We start from the raw sequence: 10,000 nt of genomic DNA on the forward strand, positions 1-10,000 counted from the left end.
TTGTGTGTGTGTGTGTGTGTGTGTGTGTGTGTTGCAGGCAAATCCCCCAGGTGTTCTGGCTCTTCTGGATGAGGAGTGTTGGTTCCCCAAAGCTACAGATAAGACGTTTGTGGATAAGCTGGTGCAGGAACAGGGTTCTCACGCCAAGTTCCAGAAACCACGTCAGCTCAAAGACAAAGCCGACTTCTGCATCATCCACTACGCAGGGAGGGTACGATACACACTACACACAGCGAGGTTACAACCTGCCACTGTTGTGTAATGTAGGTGCACACACACATACACTGAGCTGAGAGAAAATACTTCTATACAAGATACTTATTCAGTATTAGATTATTACCTCCCCCTGTGGGATTATATTAATGTATACATTAATTAGATAATTAAATGGTAAAGATAGACTGTAATTATTTGGATATGCAGTGTAATGGGCAGTAGTGTGGTCTCGTTCACTACTCAGATCTGTTTGTAATGATGTTTAATGCACAGACCTCCTCATGTGCTGGGTGTTTAATCTCTCCAGCATGAATGGTGGAGTTCGCTCATGTTTTTCACTCTTTACTCCACACATCTGGTTTACATTAGCAGCTGTTTTTGCCATCAGAATCTGACACTGCAGTAAAAAGGACTCTCTGTTTCTCAGTTGTGTTCCTTCTGATAGGGGTGCGGAGGTGCAGAGGGGTTGTTAAAAAAGACACCTTTCCACATCACATTACCAATAAAAAAAGCACAATAAGCATAAAAAATGACTGAGAGGAGAAAAACCCAGACACAGTTCAGTGCCAGTGTGCAGAGGCTACAAGGCCCAAAACAACCTCCAGGAAATATCCTGCACATTCTCCAAACCAGAATGAAAAGTTTACAGTCCTATCTGTAAAGAGACCAGGGGGGTCTTCTCATTCTGTTTACCTGTTCATCACATCTGACTGAAACACAACCGTGTTCCCTCCAGGCAAAAAAAACCTCACTTCTGCTTCATTCTTTAGTTTCTGATCCAGAGTCTGAACAGACTCATAAACATTTACACCACATGAGTAAATACACACAGCAAAGAAAATACAAGGTGATGATAAAATGTTTTGGAGTCTCGCTCTGTTTATACGAAAGTACTTTAATTATTTACGTTTCCAGACAATTGCCTTCAAAATAGTCCCCCTGCACAGCAATACAGTGCTCCCAGTGTTCCTCTGGAACGTGTCCTTGAAGTCCTTATCGTATCAAGAACCTTCTGCGATTCGTGCTGAATCTCCACAACGGTGTCAAAACTGCGACCTTTGAACTGCATCTTCAGGAAGAGGGTAAAGTCCCCAGGAGCCAAATCTGGCGAGTAGGGTGGGTGCGGAAGTGAGACCGTGTTGTTTCCGGTGAGAAAATCACGTGTGAGGAGGAGCTCGGTGATGATGTGCACACGTGATCAGAATAGCAGACGTGGTAAAGCACGTGGTCAGAACAGCACCAGTCGCACTGCTCCTGATGTACACAGGACCATGTCTTTTAGTACACTGACTTATGAAGGTCGGTGCTCCATGTGACTGGGCGTGCAGCCTCGTGCTGCCATCTGTTGGTGCGTTACAAAACTAGTCTCAATCTTTTTAATACCACCTCTATATCACACTCGCATTCATCTAGACACTTTATATATATATATATTTTAATCTCATGACTGCTGTCTGAATATTTATATAATTAATTAATTTATATAGATAAGTATTAAAGCTGCCTCTCTCTCCTTCTCTCTCTCAGGTGGATTATAAAGCAGATGAGTGGTTGATGAAGAACATGGATCCTCTGAATGATAACGTGGCGACGCTGCTACACCAGTCCACTGATAAATTTGTAGCTGAGCTTTGGAAGGACGGTGAGCTGCACTCTGTCTCTGTTCACATCAAAACACAAATTCTGCACCAAAACCGGTTCCAGTGTGTGTGATTTACCTCTGTCCTCCAGTCTTGCACTAACCTGTGTGCAGCGTGTGTGTGTGTGTGCAGCGTGTGTGTGTGTGTGCAGCGTGTGTGTGTGTGTGCAGCGTGTGTGTGTGTGTGCAGCGTGTGTGTGTGTGTGCAGCGTGTGTGTGTGTGTGCAGCGTGTGTGTGTGTGTGCAGCGTGTGTGTGTGTGTGCAGCGTGTGTGTGTGTGTGCAGCGTGTGTGTGTGTGTGCAGCGTGTGTGTGTGTGTGCAGCGTGTGTGTGTGTGTGCAGCGTGTGTGTGTGTGTGCAGCGTGTGTGTGCGCGCGCGCGCCTGCTGTTACTGTTTTTATTTCTTTTTTTCTTCGGTGTTTTCTTTATTTCCTTTCTTTCTTCCTCCCGCTCTCGTGTCTCTCGACCTGGCCTGTAGAGATACAGAATATTCAGAGAGCGTCTTTCTATGATGTCTCTAGCCTCCATGAGTCTCCGGGTGAAGGTACTACGGTTCTTCAAGGGCGCATTTTGTGATTTGAGACGCTCCCATCCTGCTGCTTTTTTTTTTTTATAAATCTTCCTTCTCTTTCTTCCTTCCGGCTGGCTCATTTCACATTTGGCTTAAAAAAACTGAGTTTGCTGCCGAGGCATTGTGGAGTGTAATAACCGCGTGTGAACTCGTTTCATCAACCACTTCATAAAGCAAACACTGGGGGTGTGGTTAACCTCAATATCCTGATCCTATTGGAAGTAAGTAGGTGATTTTATAAGAAGCTCTCTGCCCTGTTCAGAATGTTCTGAATGTTCTCCCTTTTTCATAATAAGAATAATAACTAAAAGCTAATTTCCCTGTTTTGCTGAATGACTGTATAGTGGTTTTCTAGAATTCATGGGGGTCATGTTATAAGACTCATTTCGAAAATTCCCACATTTTCCGAGCTGCAAATTATCGGGGGTTTGACTGTATTCATCTTAAAGTTCAGTAACATAAAAAACTAAGAATTTTGTTTAAAAAAATGTACAATTTAACTCCTCCAAATTTTAGGTAAAAAAATGTAATTGTTATATGTATTCTGAAGCTCTACCTAAAAACATAAACGAATAATCAAATAAATAAATAAACTAATAAATAAAAAACCCTTAAAGATTATTCTGCTGGTAATATTAATAAAAGAACTATAAACTCACTTTGCCCATTTGTATTAATTAATGCAATAAATCTCATGTATTTATTTATTGAAACTCCTTCACAGAAAGGTTGATCTATTATCAACTGTAGTTGTATTTCTCACACTGCTGCAGGTTTACACTGTGTGTGTGTGTGTGTGTGAGACAGTACCCCGTGTAACAGACGGTTCTGTAGGTTCTCGGCAGTGAACTCAGGTTTTCGGATGTGACTGATTCAGATGGTCAGCTTTAAGGAGTGAGGACTTGCATGTTAATTCTATTTCAGATTTGTGTTTATAGATCCTTCTGTTTGCAAACGTTATTGTTGAGTGCTGTGATGAGACCCTGCTCTGTTCCCTCAGTTTGCTTTCCAAAATCCTGCACATGGAAACCATGCAGCTTCTCTCCCACCACGCAAGCGCATAGAGAGCAGCGCCATGTCTTTATTACAGAGAGGAACGCTCAGATACAGTCAGAATACAACCTTATCCCTCTTTCTATCATCACATCCAATACCTGTGAAGGTTCTGAGTGTTCCTCACCTTTAACCTTCTCTGTGATGTTCCCTGTGAGGGGAGTTTCTGAGAATGTCATTATATATGAGATTTTATAGATAGAACGGTTAAATAACTATAAATAACTCACTTGCTGAATGGAACATTGCTTCCTGTGATGTCACTCACAAGCCTGAGAATTTACTCACATCTGTTAAAATGCTGAGTCGGGGACTTTTGAAGAAGGTGCTTCTTTGTTGCTGAGTTTCACCGTTAGATAGCCCTAACCCAGAAGATGCAGGGTGTGTGTGTAGATGTGCTTTAGCAGCGTGCTTCTGTTTAGACATAGTCTGCACCTCCATGGCTCTTCTGCTTTGTGTCATCTGAGCTTTCAGTGCTGAAGAATAAAGTAAAGAAGAATGTAAATGCAGCAGGCATGTATCACTGGGCTCAGGCTTCTAATCTCACACACACACACACACACACACACACACACACACACACACACAATAATATCAGAAATGAGCAGTGTGCTGATTACAACCTTTCACCCTGAGCTTAGTGATTGCGCTGAGCAGGAGAGATGTGATAACGTTATTATTCTGAATGTTGTAGGATGTTGGTAAAGTGAATATCAGCACCTCTCTATCCCTGCTCACGATAAACATTCTATTCAGGGTGATATTACACTGAGCCTGAACCTGCTGCAGCACTCTGTAATATACACTCTCTCTGTTTACTGCTTCCTCACCACCTGGTGTGTGAGTGTGTGAGTGTGAGTTGTTTTACTGATGTCTGCTCTCACTCTGTCTGTGTCTCTCTGTGTCTGTCTCCCAGTGGACCGTATTGTTGGGCTGGATCAGGTGGCTGGAATGAATGAAACTGCGTTTGGAGCGACGTACAAGACGAAGAAGGGAATGTTCCGGACTGTCGGCCAGCTTTACAAAGAGTCTCTGACCAAGCTGATGGCCACGCTGAGGAACACCAACCCCAACTTCGTCCGCTGCATCATCCCCAACCATGAGAAGAGGGTGTGTGTGGGTGTGTGGGTGTGTGTGTGTGTGGGTGTGTGGGTGTGTGGGTGTGTGGGTGTGTGGGTGTGGGGGTGTGGGGGTGTGGGGGTGTGTGTGGGGGTGTGGGGGTGTGGGTGTGGGGGTGTGGGTGTAGTCTTGTTAAGGGATGTTTACAAGGTGTTCAAGTCCATATATAATCATAAATCATACGTGACCTCTGTACAGTTTTTATAGTTAATACTTTCTCCACATTTTCACTGATGTTCTCTCTCTCTTTCTCCTCTTTGCTGTCTGTTCTTGCTCCTCCACAGGCAGGTAAACTGGAACCTCACCTAGTTCTGGATCAGCTCAGGTGTAATGGTGTGTTGGAGGGAATCAGGATCTGCAGACAGGGCTTCCCTAACCGCATCATCTTTCAGGAGTTCAGACAGAGGTGCACACACACACCTATTCACACCTGTGTACAGTTACACCTGCACACCTACACACCTGCACATGACTACCCATGTACATTTTTTTTTTTACAAATACTTTTGACCTACACACCACCTCACCTTACACACAAGTATTTGAGCTGTATGGCTGTCCTCACATGTTGCAGTGTGTGTGTGTGTGTGTGTGTGTGTGTGTGTGTGTGTGTGTGTGTGTGTGTGTGTGTGTGTGTGTGTGTGTGTGTGTGTGTGTGTGATCAGATATGAGATCCTCACTCCTAACGCCATCCCAAAGGGCTTCATGGACGGTAAACAGGCGTGTGAGCGAATGGTGAGTGTAACATTTCTCACGTTACTGAAAACACAACAAATAAATAATATGAACACATTAACAGATTACACAAAGTCTGTTATATCATAATGGGTGACACACACACACACGACACAAAAAACAAGGAGGACACAGGATACACAATGGTCCTGAATGAGAATGTAATTCCTTCTTGCTTTTTTTTTTTTAAATAAATGACCAATTCAAACCCTTTCCTTTCCCAGTTCTCCACTTTCTCTCTTTTATTATTACTTACTGTTTATTCCTTTATTTCATTATAACTCTCTCCTCCACAGATCCAGGCCCTTGAGTTGGATCCGAACCTGTACCGGATCGGTCAGAGTAAGATATTTTTCCGGACAGGAGTTCTGGCTCACCTGGAGGAGGAGCGTGACCTGAAAATCACCGACATCATCATTTACTTCCAGGCCGTGTGTCGAGGATACCTGGCTCGCAAGTGAGCACTTCATAGTGTCCGAGTGTCACCTCTGCTCATTTTCTAGTACTAATTAAACGTGTGTGCGTGTGTGCGTGTGTGTGTAGAGCCTTTGCAAAGAAGCAGCAGCAGCTGAGTGCTCTGAAGGTTCTCCAGAGGAACTGTGCTGCTTATCTTAAACTGCGCCACTGGCAGTGGTGGAGACTCTTCACCAAGGTGAGATACTTCCTACATGTGCACACACATCATCACAGGTGTGTGTGTGTGTGAGCATATACATTAATATATGTAAAGTATACAGAACTTGTTGCCCTACTGAGGGGAAAGGGGGTAAAACTTTGTGTGTGTGTGTGTGATTCCAGGTGAAGCCTCTGCTCCAGGTGACCCGTCAGGAGGAGGAAATGCAGGCGAAGGAGGAGGAGCTGGTGAAGGTGAAGGAGAGACAGGTGAAGGTGGAGAACGAATTGGTGGAAATGGAGAGGAAGCACCAGCAGGTTAACACACACACACACACTGTAACAGACTGACCGTCACCACGGATTCATGTACATGGTCCAGCAGGCCATATTTGTATGTATTAATTGTGTTTTTGTTGTCCAGCTGATGGAGGAGAAGAACATCCTGGCAGAGCAGCTGCAGGCTGAAACGGAGCTGTTTGCCGAGGCTGAGGAGATGAGAGCTCGGTTAGTGGCGAAGAAGCAGGAGCTGGAAGAGATCCTACATGACCTGGAGTCTCGTGTAGAGGAGGAGGAGGAGCGCAACCAGACACTGCAGAACGAGAAGAAGAAGATGCAGTCACACATTCAGGTCAGGAGGAGATGATGATGATCGTTATGGTGTTAGTGATAAGGTTTAATAATATTTACTAGAGGAACAAATATGAACTGTTTGTGTTTGTAGGACCTGGAGGAGCAGCTGGATGAAGAAGAAGCTGCTCGACAGAAGCTGCAGCTGGAGAAAGTAACTGCAGAAGCCAAAATAAAAAAAATGGAGGAGGATCTGCTGCTACTAGAGGACCAAAACTCTAAATTCCTAAAGGTGTGTGTGTGTGTGTGTACACGTGTTCCTTTAGCTGACACTAGTGCACTAGTTAATATTATTTATCACTGATTAATAAATACATTCTTATCTTCTGTTTTAAAATGGACATCCTATTTTATTATTTATAAATGTGTGTGTGTGTGTGTGTGTGTGTGTGTGTGTGTGTGTGTGTGTGTGCAGGAGAAGAAGCTGTTGGAGGAGCGGGTAGGTGAGATGACTTCTTTATTGGCAGAGGAAGAAGAGAAGGCAAAGAACCTAGGCAAGGTGAAGAACAAGCAGGAGATGATGATGGTTGACCTGGAAGGTAAAAAAAAAACACATTTCATCCTCTCACAGGTGACAGTCTAGAGACAACTGGAGGGGTGTGTGCGTGTGTGTGAACTTTTATCTTAATAAATGTGTGGATTCCAGAGCGTCTAAAGAAGGAGGAGAAGACTCGTCAGGAGCTGGAGAAGGCCAAGAGGAAGCTGGATGGAGAGACGACAGACCTGCAGGAACAAATTGCTGAACTTCAGGCTCAGATCGATGAGCTCAAAGTGCAACTGGCCAAAAAGGAGGAGGAACTACAGGCTGTGCTGACCAGGTAGTGCACACACACACACACACACACACACACACAACACACACACACGTAATCCAGTGTATCACAAAAAACCTCACTGCAGCCAGTGGACTACTACAATATTGTTTCTGTGTGTGTGTGTGTGTGTGTGTGTGAAAGGGGAGATGAGGAGGTTGCACAGAAGAACAATGCTCTGAAGCAGGTGAGGGAGCTCCAGGCTCAGCTGGCCGAGCTTCAGGAAGATTTGGAGTCAGAGAAGACGGCTCGGAATAAAGCAGAGAAGCTGAAGCGTGATCTGAGCGAGGAGTTGGAAGCTCTGAAGACTGAACTGGAGGATACACTGGACACCACTGCAGCTCAGCAGGAGCTCAGGTACTGCACCAGCTTTAACATGCAGAACTCTGTGTTACATTCAAACTCACACTGGAGCTTATAGAGGGTAAAAGGTGAACACTCAATATACAAACAACACTCAGTTAGAACACAGTTACAACTCCTCTGGGAACATCTCACGATACATCACTGAGACCACGTTTATACCATCTTTATAAATAAAACGGGTTCTGATTTAAAGCTGGTGTGAAAAAAAATATGTATGTACTGATATATGTTTGTGTTTTAATTTAAGGACTAAGAGAGAGCAGGAAGTGGCTGAGCTGAAGAAGGCCATCGATGAAGAAGCTCGGAATCACGAGTCTCAAATTCAGGAGATGAGACAGAGACATGGTACAGCTCTGGAGGAAGTCTCTGAACAACTGGAGCAGGCCAAGAGGGTCAGCCTCTCACTCTCTCTCTCTCTCTTTCTCTCTCTCTCACACAAAAAGTTACAGAACTGTATTTTTACATTACATTTGGCAAGCATGTACCTACAATATACTACTGCACTCTTACTGTGTGTGTGTGTGTGTGTGTGTGTGTGTGTGTGTGTGTGTGTGTGTGTGTGTGTGTGTGTGTGTGTGTGTGTGTGTGTGTGTGTGTGTGTGTGTGTGTGTGTGTGTGTGTGTGTGTGTGTGTGTGTGTGTGTGTGTGTGTGTAGTTTAAGCTGAACCTGGAGAAGAGTAAGCAGACGCTGGAGGGTGATAATAAGGAGCTGAGTAGTGAGGTGAAGGTGCTGCAGCAGGCCAAACTGGAATCTGAACACAAACGCAAAAAACTGGAGTCTCAGCTGCAGGAGGTCCTCACTCGAGTCACTGAGGGGGAGAGGAACAAAGCTGAACTGTCTGAGCGTGCACACAAACTACAGGTTCTACACACACACACACACTGTCTATATATATACACACGCACACACACACACACACACACACACACAGACACACACACTCCCTTACAAACTACAGGTTCTACACACACACTGTCTATACACACACTCCCTTACAAACTACAGGTTCTACACACACACTGTCTATACACACACTCCCTTACAAACTGCAGGTTCTACACACACACTGTCTATACACACACTCCCTTACAAACTACAGGTGATACATACACTCTCTCACTCAGTGTTTTAATGTCCAAGTCAGACAAAAAATTATACAGATTATGTTTTGTATGTATATTGTGTTTTGTAATACTTGTGATATTTTACTGGTGTGTGTGTGTGTGTGTGTGTGTGTATATAGACTGAGTTGGAGAACGTGTCTGCTCTGTTGGAGGATGCTGAGAAAAAGGGGATCAAACTGGCTAAAGATACATCAAGTCTCGAGAGCCAGTTACAGGACACACAGGTAGTGTGTGTGTGTGTGTGTGTGTGTGTGTGTGTGTGTGTGTGTGTGTGTGTGTGTGTGTGTGTGTGTGTGTGTGTGTGTGTGTGTGTGTGTGTGTGTGTGTGTGTGTGTGTGTGTGTGTGTGTGTGAGAGAGAACATATGCCATTCATCTGGTGATGCACATGCAGTCAATCACCTGTATAAATAGTAATTCTGTGTGTGTGTGTGTGTGTGTGTGTGTGTGTGTGTGTGTGTAGGAGCTGCTCCAGGAGGAAACTCGTCAGAAGCTGAATTTAAGCAGCAGGATTAGACAGCTAGAGGAGGAGAAGAACAACCTGCAGGAGCAGCAGGAGGAAGAGGAGGAGGCACGCAAAAACCTGGAGAAACAACTGGCAACCCTACAGGCACAGGTACACACACACACACACACACACACACACAGTATTCAACATGCTTTCAACTGTTTGAAGAAACAATACATTATATAATTGTATATTATACGTGTGTGTGTGTGTGTGTAGCTGTGTGAGACTAAGAAGAAGCTGGAGGATGATGTGGGTGTGGTGGAGGGTCTGGAAGAGGTGAAGCGAAAGCTGCAGAAGGACGTGGAGGCGTGTAACACGCGGCTGGAGGAGAAGGTTCTGGCCTTTGATAAACTGGAGAAAACGAAGACTCGTCTGCAGCAGGAGCTGGATGACCTCACGGTTGATCTGGACCACCAGAGGCAGATCGTCTCCAACCTGGAGAAGAAACAGAAGAAATTTGACCAGGTGCACAATGAGGGGTTTGTTTGTCATAGTGAGAAATAGATTTTAAAATCAACTTGTTTTATTAGTAATGTTATGGCTGTACAGGGGTTTCTTCCTTAATACGGAGCATATTTTTATCAGAAGTTTATTATTTTGTTTTTTTCCTTTC

At 44.4% G+C, this 10,000-nt stretch overlaps 1 protein-coding gene across 3 annotated transcripts in view; it reads left to right on the forward strand.

The window, feature by feature from the left end:
- LOC310718022 (myosin-10) overlaps positions 1 to 10,000 on the forward strand; it is a 34,924-nt gene that overhangs the window by 19,031 nt on the left and 5,893 nt on the right. For all 3 annotated transcript variants that reach the window (XM_083526508.1, XM_083526507.1, XM_083526509.1), the window contains 18 exons: positions 38 to 211; positions 1,744 to 1,858; positions 4,396 to 4,589; positions 4,883 to 5,004; positions 5,264 to 5,333; positions 5,630 to 5,790; positions 5,877 to 5,985; positions 6,132 to 6,263; positions 6,370 to 6,576; positions 6,670 to 6,807; positions 6,991 to 7,114; positions 7,222 to 7,393; positions 7,532 to 7,744; positions 8,001 to 8,145; positions 8,409 to 8,615; positions 8,998 to 9,102; positions 9,340 to 9,492; positions 9,604 to 9,852. In XM_083526508.1, the coding sequence (XP_083382634.1) occupies positions 38 to 211; positions 1,744 to 1,858; positions 4,396 to 4,589; positions 4,883 to 5,004; positions 5,264 to 5,333; positions 5,630 to 5,790; positions 5,877 to 5,985; positions 6,132 to 6,263; positions 6,370 to 6,576; positions 6,670 to 6,807; positions 6,991 to 7,114; positions 7,222 to 7,393; positions 7,532 to 7,744; positions 8,001 to 8,145; positions 8,409 to 8,615; positions 8,998 to 9,102; positions 9,340 to 9,492; positions 9,604 to 9,852 (2,790 nt within the window). The remainder of the gene's footprint in view (positions 1 to 37; positions 212 to 1,743; positions 1,859 to 4,395; positions 4,590 to 4,882; positions 5,005 to 5,263; positions 5,334 to 5,629; positions 5,791 to 5,876; positions 5,986 to 6,131; positions 6,264 to 6,369; positions 6,577 to 6,669; positions 6,808 to 6,990; positions 7,115 to 7,221; positions 7,394 to 7,531; positions 7,745 to 8,000; positions 8,146 to 8,408; positions 8,616 to 8,997; positions 9,103 to 9,339; positions 9,493 to 9,603; positions 9,853 to 10,000) is intronic.

This window comes from Silurus aristotelis (assembly GCF_946808225.1).
Source record: "Silurus aristotelis genome assembly, chromosome: 2".
Lineage (NCBI taxonomy): Eukaryota > Metazoa > Chordata > Actinopteri > Siluriformes > Siluridae > Silurus > Silurus aristotelis.